At 47.7% G+C, this 15,007-nt stretch overlaps 1 protein-coding gene across 2 annotated transcripts in view; it reads right to left on the reverse strand.

The window, feature by feature from the left end:
- LOC110518941 overlaps positions 1-15,007 on the reverse strand; it is a 50,498-nt gene that overhangs the window by 18,005 nt on the left and 17,486 nt on the right. For both annotated transcript variants that reach the window (XM_036942858.1, XM_036942857.1), the window contains exons 2-4: positions 13,995-14,151; positions 8,478-8,594; positions 7,385-7,554 (exon numbers count right to left, since the gene is read on the reverse strand). In XM_036942858.1, coding sequence (XP_036798753.1) covers positions 7,385-7,554; positions 8,478-8,590 — 283 coding nt within the window. In that variant the 5' untranslated portion in view covers positions 8,591-8,594; positions 13,995-14,151. The remainder of the gene's footprint in view (positions 1-7,384; positions 7,555-8,477; positions 8,595-13,994; positions 14,152-15,007) is intronic.

Below are 15,007 nucleotides of genomic sequence, written 5' to 3' on the forward strand. Positions count from 1 at the left end.
GACTCTCTACTAGCTTCTCTGCCAGACTCTCTACTAGCCTCTCTGCCAGTCTCTCTACTAGCCTCTCTACCAGTCTCTCTACTAGTCTCTCTGCCAGTCTCTCTACTAGCTTCTCTGTCAGCCTCTCTGCCATTCTCTCTACTAGTCTCTCTGCCAGCCTCTCTACTAGCTTCTCTGCCAGACTCTCTACTAGCCTCTCTGCCAGCCTCTCTACTAGCCTCTCTACCAGTCTCTCTACTAGTCTCTCTGCCAGTCTCTCTACTAGCTTCTCTGTCAGCCTCTCTGCCAGTCTCTCTACTAGTCTCTCTGCCAGCCTCTCTGCAAGACTCTCTACTAGTCTCTCTGCCAGTCTCTCTGCCAGCCTCTCTGCCAGCTTCTCTACTAGCCTCTGCCAGCCTCTCTACCAGATTCTCTACAAGTCTCTCTGCCAGCCTCTCTAGTAGCTTCTCTACTAGCCTCTCTGCCAGCTTCTCTACTAGCCTCTGCCAGCCTCTCTACTAGTCTCTCTACTAGACTCTCTACAAGACTCTCTGTCAGTCTCTCTACTAGCCCATCTGCCATCCTCTCTGCCAGCCTCTCTGCCAGACTCTCTACTAGCCTCTCTGCTAGCCTCTCTCCCAGTCCTCTGCCAGCCTCTCTACTAGCCTCTCTGCCAGCCTCTCAGCCAGACTCTCTGCCAGTCTCTGTAATAGCCTCTCTGCCAGTATCTCTACTAGCCTACGTGCCAATCTCTCTACTAGCCCATCTGCCATCCTCTCTGCCAGCCTCTCTGCCAGACTCTCTACTAGCCTCTCTGCTAGCCTCTCTCCCAGTCCTCTGCCAGCCTCTCTACTAGCCTCTCTGCCAGCCTCTCTGCCAGACTCTCTGCCAGTCTCTGTAATAGCCTCTCTGCCAGTATCTCTACTAGCCTATATGCCAATCTCTCTACTAGAGTCTCTGTCAGCCTCTCTGCCGCTCTCTCTGACAGTCTCTTCACTAGCCTCTCTGCCAGCCTCTCTGCCTGCCTCTCTAATAGTCTCTCTACCAGACTCTCTGCCAGCCTCTCTACTAGCTTCTCTGCCAGACTTTTTGCTAGACTCTCTGCCACCATCTCAACAGGCCTCTCAACAGGCCTCTCTTCAAACCTCTCTGCCAGCCTCTATCCCAGTCTCTCTACCAGCCTCTCTGCCAGCCTCTGTAATAGCCTCTCTGCCAGTATCTCTACTAGCCTATATGCCAATCTCTCTACTAGAGTCTCTGTCAGCCTCTCTGCCGCTCTCTCTGACAGTCTCTCTACTAGAGTCTCTGTCAGCCTCTCTGCCGCTCTCTCTGACAGTCTCTTCACTAGCCTCTCTGCCAGCCTCTCTGCCTGCCTCTCTAATAGTCTCTCTACCAGACTCTCTGCCAGCCTCTCTACTAGCTTCTCTGCCAGACTTTTTGCTAGACTCTCTGCCACCATCTCAACAGGCCTCTCAACAGGCCTCTCTTCAAACCTCTCTGCCAGCCTCTCTGAGAGTCTCTCTACTAGCCTCTCTGCCAGTCTCTCTACTAGTCTCTCTGCCTGCATCTCTTCAAGTCTCTCTGCCTGTCTCCTCAAACCTCTCTGCCAGCCTCTCTAGTAGTCTTTCTGCCAGTCTCTTCACTAGCACCTCTACCAGCCTCTCTACTAGCCTCTCTGCCAGCCTCTCGACAAGCCTCTCAGCCAGCCTCTCGACTAGCCTCTCTGCTAGCCTCTCTGTCAGCCTCTCTGCCAGCCTCTCTACTAGCCTCTCTGCCAGTCTCTCTACTAGACTCTCTGCCAGCCTCTCTGCCAGACTCTCTACTAGCCTCTCTGCCAGCCTCTCTGCCAGCCTCTATTCCATCTCTCTACTAGCCTCTCTGCCAGCCTCTCTTCCAGCCTCTATCCCAGACTCTCTACTAGGCTCTCTGCCATCCTCTCTGCCAGCCTCTCTGCCATCCTCTATCCCAGGAGTCTGGCAGAGAGTCTGGCAGAGAGGCTGGTAGAGAGAGGCTAGTAGAGACTAGTCTCTCTGCCAGCCTCTCTACTAGCCTCTCTGCCAGACTCTTTGCTAGACTCTCTGCCACCATCTCAACAGGCCTCTCAACAGGCCTCTCTTCAAACCTCTCTGCCAGCCTCTTACCAGCCTCTCTACTAGCCTCTCTGCCAGTCTCTCTACTAGCCTCTCTGCCAGTCTCTCTACTAGTCTCTCTGTCTGCATCTCTTCAAGTCTCTCTGCCTGTCTCCTCAAACCTCTCTGCCAGCCTCTCTAGTAGTCTTTCTGCCAGTCTCTTCACTAGCACCTCTACCAGCCTCTCTACTAGCCTCTCTACTAGACTCTCTGCCAGCCTCTCGACAAGCCTCTCTGCCAGACTCTCTGTCAGCCTCTCTGCCAGCCTCTCCACTAGCCTCTCTGCCAGTCTCTCTACTAGACTCTGCCAGCCTCTCTGCCAGTCTCTCTACTAGCCTCTCTGCCAGTCTCTCTACTAGTCTCTCTGCCTGCATCTCTTCAAGTATCTCTGCCTGTCTCCTCAAACCTCTCTGCCAGCCTCTCTAGTAGTCTTTCTGCCAGTCTCTTCACTAGCACCTCTACCAGCCTCTCTACTAGCCTCTCTACTAGACTCTCTGCCAGCCTCTCGACAAGCCTCTCTGCTGAACTCTCTGTCAGCCTCTCTGCCAGCCTCTCCACTAGCCTCTCTGCCAGTCTCTCTACGAGACTCTGCCAGCCTCTCTGCCAGACTCTCTGACAGTCTCTCTAGTAGCCTCTCTGCCAGCCTCTCTGCCAGCCTCTATCCCATATCTCTGCCAGCCTCTATCCCAGTCTCTCTACTAGGCTCTCTGCCAGCCTCTATCCCAGTCTCTCTGCTAGACTCTCTGCCAGCCTCTCTGCCAGACTCTCTGACAGCCTCTCTACTAGCCTCTCTGCCAGCCTCTATCCCAGTCTCTCTACTAGCCTCTATCCCAGTCTCTCTACTAGCCTCTCTGCCAGCCTCTATCCCAGTCTCTCTAGTAGCCTTTCTGCCAGTCTCTTCACTAGCACCTCTACCAGCCTCTCTACTAGCCTCTCTACTAGACTCTCTGCCAGCCTCTCGACCAGCCTCTCTGCTAGCCTCTCTGTCAGCCTCTCTACTAGCCTCTCTGCCAGTCTCTCTACTAGCCTCTCTGCCAGTCTCTCTGCCAGACTCTCTACTAGCCTCTCTGCCAGCCTCTCTGCCAGCCTCTATCCCATCTCTCTACTAGGCTCTCTGCCAGCCTCTATCCCAGTCTCTCTGCCAGCCTCTCTGCCATCCTCTATCCCAGGAGTCTGGCAGAGAGTTTGGCAGAGAGGCTAGTAGAGAGAGGCTAGTAGAGACTAGTCTCTCTGCCAGCCTCTCTACTAGCCTCTCTGCCAGTCCCTCTGCTAGACTCTCTGCCAGCCTCTCTGCCAGACTCTCTGACAGTCTCTCTACTAGCCTCTCTGCCAGCCTCTCTGCCAGACTCTATCCCAGTCTCTCTACTAGCCTATCTGCCAGTCTCTCCCCATCTCTCTGCCAACCTCTCTGCCAGTCTCTCTACTATTCTCTCTGCCAGTCTCTCTACTAGCTTCTCTGCCAGACTCTCTGCCATATTCTCTGCCAGTCTCTCTACTAGCTTCTCTGCCAGACTCTCTGCCAGACTCTCTGCCAGATTCTCTTACAGTCTCTCTACTAGCCTCTCTGCCAGTCTCTCTACTAGCTTCTCTGCCAGACTCTCTGCCAGATTATCTACCAGTCTCTCTACTAGCCTCTCTGCCAGTCTCTCTACTAGCTTCTCTACCAGTCTCTCTACTAGCCTCTCTGCCAGTCTCTCTACTAGCTTCTCTGCCAGACTCTCTGCCAGATTATCTGCCAGTCTCTCTAATAGCCTCTCTGCCAGTCTCTCTACTAGCTTCTCTGCCAGACTCTTTGCCAGACTCTCTGCCAGATTATCTGCCAGTCTCTTCACTAGCATCTCTAGCAGCCTCTCTACTAGCCTCTCTACTAGCCTCTCTGTCAGCCTCTCTGCCAGCCTCTCTACTAGCCTCTCTGCCAGTCTCTCTACTAGCTTCTCTGCCAGCCTCTCTGCCAGCCTCTATCCCAGTCTCTCTACTAGGCTCTCTGCCAGCCTCTATCCCAGTCTCTCTGCCAGCCTCTGCCAGTCTCTATCCCAGGAGTCTGGCAGAGAGGCTTGTAGAGAGAGGCTAGTAGAGACTAGTCTCTCTGCCAGCCTCTCTATTAGCCTCTCTGCCAGTCTCTCTACTATACTCTCTGCCAGCCTCTCTGCCAGACTCTCTGACAGTCTCTCTACTAGGCTCTCTGCCAGCCTCTCTGCCAGACTCTATACCAGTCTCTCTACTAGCCTATCTGCCAGTCTCTCTACCCATCTCTCTGCCAACCTCTCTGCCAGTCTCTCTACTAGCCTCTCTGCCAGACTCTCTGCCATATCTCTGCCAGCCTCTCTACTAGCCTCTCTGCCAGTCTCTCTACTAGCTTCTCTGCCAGACTCTCTGACAGATTCTCTGCCAGTCTCTCTACTAGCTTCTCTGCCAGTCTCTCTACTAGCCTCTCTGCCAGTCTCTCTACTAGCTTCTCTGCCAGACTCTCTGCCAGATTATCTGCCAGTCTCTCTACTAGCCTATCTGCCAGTCTCGCTACCCATCTCTCTGCCAACCTCTCTGCCAGTCTCTCTACTAGCCTCTCTGCCAGACTCTCTGCCATATCTCTGCCAGCCTCTCTACTAGCCTATCTGCCAGTCTCTCTACTAGCTTCTCTGCCAGACTCTCTGCCAGATTCTCTGCCAGTCTCTCTACTAGCTTCTCTGCCAGATTCTCTGCCAGTCTCTCTACTAGCCTCTCTGCCAGTCTCTCTACTAGCTTCTCTGCCAGACTCTCTGCCAGATTATCTGCCAGTCTCTCTACTAGTCTCTCTGTCGGCCTCTCTGCCAGTCTCTCAACAGTCCTCTCAACAGTCCTCTCAATAGGCCTCTCCGCCAGCTTCTCAACAGTCCTCTCAATAGACCTCTCAATAGGCCTCTCTGCCAGCCTCTGCTTGCTTTGGTTGGTTATTTATACTCATTTGTCTTCAGGCCAGAGAACAGGGCTGAGTCACAGCAGTTTCTCTGCTGCCCCCTCCCTTTTGCTCTCTCTCTCTCCATACACACACACACACACACACACACACACACACACACACACACACACACACACACACACACACACACACACACACACACACACACACACACACACACACACACACACACACACACACACACACACACACACACACACACAGCAAAGCCTGCCCTGTCCCTGATCCCACTCTCCATACCACTCTCCATACCACAATATGGCACCGTCACACACATACGCACGCACACACACACACACACACTCACACTCACAACACACTCAGTCTCTCACTCTCCCTCTTTCACAACGCCAGGTTTGCCAACCCCCTCCTGTGCTTTTGTGCCAGCGCTGTCAATATACTGATCCCTACAATCGACTCGCAGGTTAGCGTTTTTCCTCATGAATCTTGTTCTGGAGGCAGCTCTGCAGAGTGGTTACTAGCTTGCACAGCCACCAAGTCATACAATTGTATTTTAAACCTAACCCTAACCTTCATCCTAACCTTAACCACACTGCTAACCCTAAGAGACAATTTACCCGTGATCCGAAAATGTGGTGGGAGGCGCCTTATGGAGGGGAGGGTGTGACGCAATTGCGGCGCCTCCGGAGGTACGCAGAGGCCAAATGGAGCTCCGTACTGCATCGTTGTGCGCCTCTCAAATATTGTAACAATGCGTGTGCGTGTGCTTCTCCACCTAAATGAAGGGTGAATGAGTGATCAGATCTAAGAAGGATGAGCAGGTGGCTCTATTGTGTGGCTTTTTTGGCACAGCGCCTGGCATTCTAAATCTGTCCTGCTGTGGGCGGGCCTACCGTGGCATGATGAAGCAGGTGGCCATACTTGAGGGAGAGCTCTCTCTCTCTGTCTCTCTGTCTCTCTCTCTCTTTCTTTCTCTCTCTGTCTCTCTCTGTCTCTCTCTCTCTCTCTCTCTCTTTCTCTCTCTCTCTGTCTCTCTCTCTGTCTCTCTCTCTCTCTTTCTCTCTCTCTCTGTCTCTCTCTGTCTCTCTCTCTCTCTCTCTTTCTCTCTCTCTCTCTCTCTCTCTCTGTCTCTCTCTCTCTCTTTCTCTCTCTCTCTCTGTCTCTCTCTGTCTCTCTCTCTCTCTCTCTCTCTCTCTCTCTCTCTGTCTATCTCTCTCTGTCTCTCTCTCTCTCTCTCTCTCTCTCTCTCTCTCTGTCTATCTCTCTCTCTCTCTCTCTCTCTCTCTCTCTCTCTCTTTCTCTCTCTCTCTCTCTCTGTCTCTCTCTCTCTCTTTCTCTCTCTCTCTGTCTCTCTCTGTCTCTCTCTCTCTCTCTCTCTTTCTCTCTCTCTCTCTCTCTCTCTCTCTCTCTCTCTCTCTCTCTCTCTCTGTCTCTCAGACACATTTGATTTATTTCCTTTCTACTCAGCCTTTATTTATCCAGGTTAGTCTCATTGAGATCAAATCTATTTTTCAAATCAAATCATTTTTTTCTTGGACCTGGTCCAACCAAGACAGGAGCAGCAGGGGACACACACACACACACACACACACACTGTTTCAGACAAATAGACATAACAACTTACAGACATAGACACACCGTAAAAAAAACAAATTGGGACGTAGAGACACGTTTCATTTACAGAAACAGCGTCATAGATAAAAGAAATCACTGATATGTACCACCGCATCAAGTCCTAGTACAAACAAACACACACTGTCATGGAAAAGGTTTAGACAGCACATTACAGTTCACGATAACTACCATACCCACACTCAGCCTCTCTGCCAGTCTCTCTACTAGCCTCTCTGCCAGCCTCTCTACTAGTCTCTCTGCCAGCCTCTCTACTAGCCTCTCTGCCAGCCTCTCTACTAGCCTATCTGCCAGTGTTGTGCTGCCAAGCCTTGATATGGGCAGGTGCTGCCAATTAAGGGGTTGGTCAGTCAGTGTCCCAGCTTGCGAGCCGTGAAGCTGCTTGTTTGTTTGGTGGCCACAAGGCCTTTCGTTTGTTGTCGAGTCTTTAATTTGGGCATGCCTTTGGTATTTTTCCTTTTTGTACATATTGGTTTTCATCACCACCTGAACAAATGATAATCTGCTTGCGCTGGCCAACCAAGAGGAGTCAAGGCCCTTGACCTAGGTAAGGCAGGTGTCTCCTGGGTACATGCACTCAACCCCTGGTTACATACGCTTCCTTCTCACATTAATAGACACGTTCATTCCAGTTACAGAACCGTTAGGCAAACCTAGAACCCCTAGACTTAGTGAGTCCAGAGTAGGCTGTCTAGTCAACAACAACAACAACACACACACAGTGTACCTGTAGCCACGTCCCTGACCAGCAGGGGGTGCTGTTTGGAGAGGGTGAACCCATGACCTCTGGAGTCCAACACCGGGTCTCTGACGATCTGAACCGTTAGCCTCACCGGGAAGTTCTGACTGGACACACTGGCTGACCGGTTGGACCTCCCATCGCCAAGGATCCGCTCTCTGAGAGGTCAAACAGGGTTTAAACAAGGGTTAGAGGTCAGGGGTTATTGAGAGTGGCAGAGCAGCTGGTGTGAGACTATGTGAGTTAAGTCTTTGTGTTAAACATGAAATTAGACTCGCTACAAAGTGGCTAGTCATCCCTCTCCTTCCAGCCCTGTCAGCTGTTTCTGGCATGTTTACTAAGCATGCAAAACAAATGGCCCATCCACATACTTCATGTAAATATATATAGATGCACTGAACAAAAAATATAAATGCAACCTGTAAAGTGTTGGTCCCATGTTTCATGAGCTGAAATTTAAACATCTCAGAAATGTTCCATACGCACAGAAAACATATTTCTCTCAAGTTTTCGTTCACAAATTTGTTTACATTCCTGTTAGCGAGCATTTCTCCTTTGCCGAGATAATCCATCCACCTGACAGGTGTGGCATATCACAAAGCTGATTAAACAGCATGATCATTCAACTGGTGCACTTTGTGCTGGGGGCAATAGAAGGTCACTCTAAAATGTGCAGTTTTGTCACTAAACACAATGTCACAGATGTCTCAAGTCTTGAGGGAGCGTACAATTGGCATGCTGACTGCAGGATTGTCCACCAGATCATTTTATGTTAATTTCTCTACCATAAGCCGCCTACAACGTGGTTTTATAGAATTTGGCAGTACGTCCAGAGGAGTGGGACAACATTCCACTGGCCACAATCGACAGCATGATCAACTCTGATCCACACCCCTACCTTTTTTAAGGTATCTGTGACCAACAGATGCAAATCTGGTGAAATCCATAGATTAGGGCCTAATGAATGTATTTCAATTGACTGATTTCCTTATATGAACTGTAACTCAGTAAAATCTTTGTAATTGTTGCATGTTTTTGTTCAGTGTATATGTGTGTGTGCATGTGTTTGTTGATACTGTACCTGCTGAGTGATTCTCGGGTGCGTCTGATCAACGTCCCCACCACCTGCTGCACCCGACTGGCCCTACGGCTACGAGACGGAGACCGGCTCCTACTCCTCTCCTTCTCCTCCATTTAACTACACACAGAGATGAGAGATGAGAGAGAGAGAGACTGATAAGGGAAACAGAAGGCATCAAATCAAGGAAAAATATGCAAGGAGAAAAAGGAAGAGAGAGCTTTTTAGTGTGATGCTGTGTTGGACATTCCACTTGGTACCACAATTATGTGCCAGATCTGCATATTGATTTCATCATGTTTATATTGCAGAGGTTGTCACTTGCCCTGGATACCATGAATAATCAGATATGTGAACAAGGTAGAGGGAGGAGGGCGTCAGAAGGGTATTCAACTCTGCATGAACAAGACGAAACACGTCACACTCAACAAGATGTGACACACGGGACCACCAGGCTTATAGGATATATAGGACATGCTAAAATGCTGGCAGTTCCACTTTAAGAAGGAACACACAACCCACACACACACACACACACACACACAGACGCCGCTTGCCTCTGTATTTATCACTACTGACAACTTTGCAGTAGTGCACTTTCTGTTCAGCCTGCCCTTTATGCGGGGACGTGAGAGGGCTGGGAACAAGGGATGAAGGGAGGTATAGAAAGGAGGAGGAGGAGGGAGACAGGTCATTGTGTTTTAATCAAATCCCAGATGAATGTGGTCAGCATTCGTTCAGTCCGACCACAACTCATTGCCAACAACACCGCTCGACACCGTTTCCTCCCCAACAGCCAATCAATAGCCCTCCTCACCTTGCGCGTATTCCTCCTCTGATAATTCACTGACATGTTTTATTTGATGTCTCTGATGTTAAAGGTCCAATGCAGCTGTTTTTATCTCAATATCAAATAATTTTCTGGGTAACAATTAAATCACTGTGATCGTCTTCAATTAAAATGGTTAAAAAGACACAAAAATAGATTCTTAGAACTTTGCTAGGACTGTCTGGGAGTGGTCTGAGTAAGCAGGGGGAAACTGCAAGCTAGCCGTTATTGGCAGAGCGGTTTGGAACTCTCTCTCTTGTTGGTCTATTAACCAATTTATTGCCTGGCGATGTCACCAGGTAGGCCAAAACTCCATCCCACCAAAAAACAGGCCGAAATTTCAGGCAGTATTTCACAGTGTAATTCCAACCTCATAGTGTGGAAATATATATAAAATACAAGAAAATCACGTTTTTAACTGCACTGGGTAATTACAACTTAATAGAGGATCCAAACTTGTGTTAGTCGTGTATATACAGTCGGGACAGTCTGGGTTCGGTATGATGCTAAAATTGGACATAGACCGGCAAAGTCTGGGTAAAGTGAATTTAAATGGCATCATCTGTTAAATAAAATCAATCTATTGTTCATTTGTTGACATCCATGCTGTATTGTCTGTCTCTAATGTTCGCATTCAATAAAGGTCTAGCTTGACCATCACCACTGTAATTAATAGATGGCATCATACTGTGAGGTGAATGAACTTCCCCTGTAACCCTGCTGCTAGCAGGCTGCACAGCAGGAGAGGGAGAGGGGTGAGATTTTGGCACGTGAGAGAGAGAGTGAGAGAGAGACAGAGAGAGAGAGAGAGAGAGAGAGAGAGAGAGAGAGAGAGAGAGAGAGAGAGAGAGAGAGAGAGAGAGAGAGAAAGAGAGAGAGAGAGAGAGAGAGAGAGCGAGAGAGAGAGAGCGAGAGAGAGCGAGAGAGAGAGAGAGATATCAATAGTGGCTAATGATAATGAATGTGGTGATAAAGCCCAGTGATACAGCCTTTCCTCTACCACCACCTCCATCTACAGCTGAAGCTAATCAGTTCCACAAAAACACGGTAAACTTTCCTCAAGCTCAGAGTGAAACCGTCGTTTAACGCTGTCTGACTGTCTGTTGCAGAAACCTCCGGTCTGCTCGTTCTGCTTCAGTAACTAAAGCACCTGAGTGCTATTAGTCCGGTTCAGTCTGAGTGTCTGTGCTTCAGCCAACCTCTTTGTCTTGTCATGCGTGTCCTGCCATGCAATGGCAATGGAGCTGGCTGAAGAGGAAGAAAGTAACTGCCAACTTCAGGCTAATGTTCTGTCATGGCGTTGCCCTCTTTGGGTACAGCGAGCACTATTCTCCCTCCCTCTGCACCATCACCCTCTCTCTCTGTCTCTCCTACAGGCTGGTGCACCTCAGGTCGTGAATTCCTGGAGGAGAATCCTGCCTCATGGCCAGACAGTATAGAGAGAGTGAGTTTTCATAGAGAGAACAAAGGAATTTCTTCCACCTCACAGAACTGGAGGTCCGAACAATATTTACGTTCTGGAGAATGTATAAAAGATTGGTGAAGAATCCAGCTACAAACTGGTCCGTTTGGTACAATTTCGTGAAACTCATGAGAGACAATACGGCCACATTACCATAACTCTGTTTATACAATAGTCTCAGTTATGAGGCTTACATCTAATTGTTGTATAAAATGAATGAGTAAAGATGATACTATTTGTGAAAGGACGTGATGCTATTAGATGATAATGTGAGAGAATTGTATTTCTGTTTAAAGTTTCACTAAGTCATTGGCACGCCCCCAGGGGCACAGACAGGACCTGGCGTCATGAGACAGCCCTTTTCAATGTTCCGAATAAAACCCCCACCTGGGTTTTCTATCACTAGACCAGCTTACCTCGATAATGAGAGGGCCAAGGTTTGAGACCAGACCAGTACCTCTATCACAGAGGGAAATAAGGGTTTGAGTAGATTGCTGAATCTTTTAACCGTCCCACGTGGTTAAACTTTTAGACTATCGATACCGACAGAATAAGAACAAGTCTTTGATATGAATTACTAGTCTGCAGCTAGGAATTCAGTATCATTGAACGAGAAGACCGACAACCACCGAAACTATTCTATAACGACATGAATGAATATCACTCTGAACTATCCATTCTAACCACCTCAGAGAGAGAGGGTGGACAAACTCTCCAACAGAAACAAACTTTTCAACAGAGATCCCGACGACAGTGTAAATATATATATATATATATTGATTGCAATTATTCCCGAATGAGTGAGCGTTCATGTGCAAAGGATTAGCATTTAAATTGTTATAATTATCAACTTTGTAGTGTCTCATCTCAGTTGACCCCCATTTCCCTTTTGTCCACGATACCGGTTTACCCCACTAGGGAAACTCCGTTATCATTTCCTTGTAACTATCTACTGTTTGTTTATGCATTTCTGTGAATTACTTAGTTAGTAAATTAATTATTTAAGACAATTGATGTAATGATGACTCATAGTGAAGACTGGGTTCGTGCAGATAACCAACAATTTACGACGTTTGAAATGAGACTAACGTGAGGTAAAGAATAATTAATTAATTCGAAGACTAATTGATCAGATATTAAATATCTGAAAGTTATATTATGAAAATTATAACTTTGCAATCTGAATATTTTCCTTGGTGCCCCGACTTCCTAGTTAATTACAGTTACATGATTAATCCGTTTAATCGCGTAACAATCATTACAGAGTGATTTGATAAATAAGTCTTCAGTTTTAATGATGCCAAAGACACGACAGTTCTAGCAATCAGAGGGATTAGCTGGTGAAATCAGACTTAATGTTCACTGGCTCAGGTTCTGAAAGATGCGCAGCAGACCGTTTCCATTTCTCTCGCTGATCAATCGGGGGAAGGAGGACTAATTCAACAAAGATATTTTCTACAGAAACTGTAGAGTGAGCCGACTTGTTCAGTCCTTCGCTACAGTACACTGAAAGTGCTGACAGCTAGACTAGACCCTTGAAAAATGTAAGGTGAATGCTCTCACACGCTATGCCAGGCCGCTAACGTCCTACCAATCGGAATGAATGGGCGTAGGCGCTAAGCTAAGGCTAGTCCTGTCTGCTAACGTCATCCCCATTGAAGTGAAGGCTCTTAGGTGCTACAGCTAAGGCTAGCCCTCTGGCGTTGCCCTCATTGAAGCCAATGCTGTGGCTCTATAAGAGGATCCTGTCCTCTTTCGGAGAGGACCTGGACAGGGTGTGACTTTGGCACCCCGTTGACTCGGATTGATCCAGATTGATGTGGATGAGGGGTGACTCGCTTTTGACAGCTGGGCCTGAAAGACCGGCTACTTCTGAGACTCACATTATCGAAACCTGTTCGATCAATCTGAGATGGACACTGTGCTGATCAGGTGTGTGTGCGGACGTGTTTAACCATTCTTGTGGGGACTTCTGGTCCACAATAGTAAACAAAAAATGTTTGACCAACTGGGGACATTTTGTTAGTCCCCACAAGGGCAAATGCTATATCTAGGGGGCTTAGGGTTAAGGTTAGAATTAGTGTTAGGGTTATAACTAGGTTTAGGGGTTAGGAGTTAGGGGTTATGAGTTAGGGTTAGGAGTTAGGTTTTATGGTTAAGGTTAGAGTTAGGGTTAGAGTTAGGGTTAAGGCTAGATTTTATGGTTAAGGTTAGAGTTAGGGTTAAGGCTAGGTTTTATGGTTAAGGTTAAAGTTAGAGTTAAGGATAGGTTTTATGGTTAAGGTTAGAGTTAGGGTTAAGGCTAGGTTTTATGGTTAAGGTTAGAGTTAGGGTCCTTCTCTCTCATGTTACTGAGCAGAGTGGGAGAGATGAAGCTGTCCATACCAAACTCTTTCTTGTAGCAAATATACACAGGAGACAATATCAATGTGTGTGTGTGTGTGTGTGTGTGTGTGTGTGTGTGTGTGTGTGTGTGTGTATCCATGCTGCAGTGTTGACTCAGGTGAAGCCTGTCCCTCTCCCCTTTTCTATCTCCCTCCTCTCTTCATATCTCCCTCCTCTCTTCATCTCTCTCTCTCTCTCTCTCTCCCTCTCTCCCTCCCTCCCTCCCTCCCTCCCTCCCTCTCCCTCCCTACCCCTTGCCGAGTCAGGAAGTCATCTTGGGTGACAGTTTCTCTTTGCTGCTGCAGACACCATCCATAAATACATGATCACCCGGATCACTGGAGGAGTGTGTTCACTGCTGACCCAACTCTCTTAGCAGACTGCTTTTTTTAACCTATGTTGGCTATAAAATACAACATGTATTTTCAGACTTTTTGGCAAAGTAACACAATTAACTTTTGTATCTCATTCATTACTCACTCCTTAAACTCTCTAAAATAATCCAACAGCGATCGGCAAATAGGAGCATATAGATTGTTATGCTAATGTTAATACATTAAAATATACTGAAGTCGTTAAGAAGAGAGATGAAGAAGCCACCTCAATGTATTGAAACATTTAGTGAAGGTGCTATGACCAGATACCTGTCTGTCTGTCTGTCTGTCTGTCTGTCTGTCTGTCTGTCTGTCTGTCTGTCTGTCTGTCTGTCTGTCTGTCTGTCTGTCTGTCTGTCTGTCTGTCTGTCTGTCTGTCTGTCTGTCTGTCTGTCTGTCTGTCTGTCTGTCTGTCTGTCTGTCTGACATGTCTGTCTGTCTGTCAGTCAGTCAGTCAGTCAGTCACTCACCGTGGTATGGATTGTCTCTTCTGGATTCCCGAACAGGAAAACCCTCTTGCCTTCTGTGACATCAGCTCCGGAGTCCCATCAGGATTAGCCGAGAAGAGGTGGAGGAGGGCCCCTGTGATCATCAGAACCAATCAGACTTTTTAATACCCGTAGTCACCTGTGCAGAATGGAACAACAAATCAATCAGTTACACTGTCATTGCCTTTCGATTCCTTTTCGCAAAAACAATGACCTTTTCTGGGTTAAGTGATATAATGCAAAAGTGCTATGTCATCATAATGTGTTTGTCATAATAAAATGACTGAACAAGCAGACATTTAGTCTTTATCCTCCTGTTAGAACCAGTATAAGCAGAATTGTGTTTTTTTATTAAAGAGGCCACTACTGTTTTCCCCACCCCCAGGCCTCCGTGCTGCAATCTAAGCAGTGTAGCCTGAAAAGCACATCATGGTGTGATGGAGAAGAGGCACTCTAACTTTGTCTGGTTGTCTGAATTAAAATTGCATATCAACCCAGTTCAGAGACGGACCAACTAGCCCCTTTTAGAAACTGCTAGAGGAAAGACTGTGAATTCCACTGCGGTTGAAAGAAGCTATCCCCGAGGATCTCGGACAAACAAGGCTACAGCAATAATAAAAGGAGGACAATTCTTCTTTACAAACGTCAACTGTGAATAGCTGAAGTGAGCAAAATATGCTCAGACCATGCTCTGTGCACTTCTACAAAGGCAAATCTAATATAGTGGCGCGCTGAGTCTGAATAAATGTTTGCCTTATCGAATAAAGACACATGATTAAACACTCCTTTAGTGCCTCTCTATTCTCTCATTTCAGGGGCTCCTGTTCCCTGAATGGCCCTGACACGCAGCTCCATCACCAGGCCCTGTGTCCCAAACACAGTGCTCTTTCACCAGGCTTGGTCCCCAGTGCGCAGCTCGGAAAAAGCCCCAGACCCACATAAAATGCAGGGCAGATTAATAATGCATAGAGCTAATGCAGCTAGCTAGGCCTCCT

This window comes from Oncorhynchus mykiss, chromosome 14, assembly GCF_013265735.2.
Source record: "Oncorhynchus mykiss isolate Arlee chromosome 14, USDA_OmykA_1.1, whole genome shotgun sequence".
NCBI lineage: Eukaryota > Metazoa > Chordata > Actinopteri > Salmoniformes > Salmonidae > Oncorhynchus > Oncorhynchus mykiss.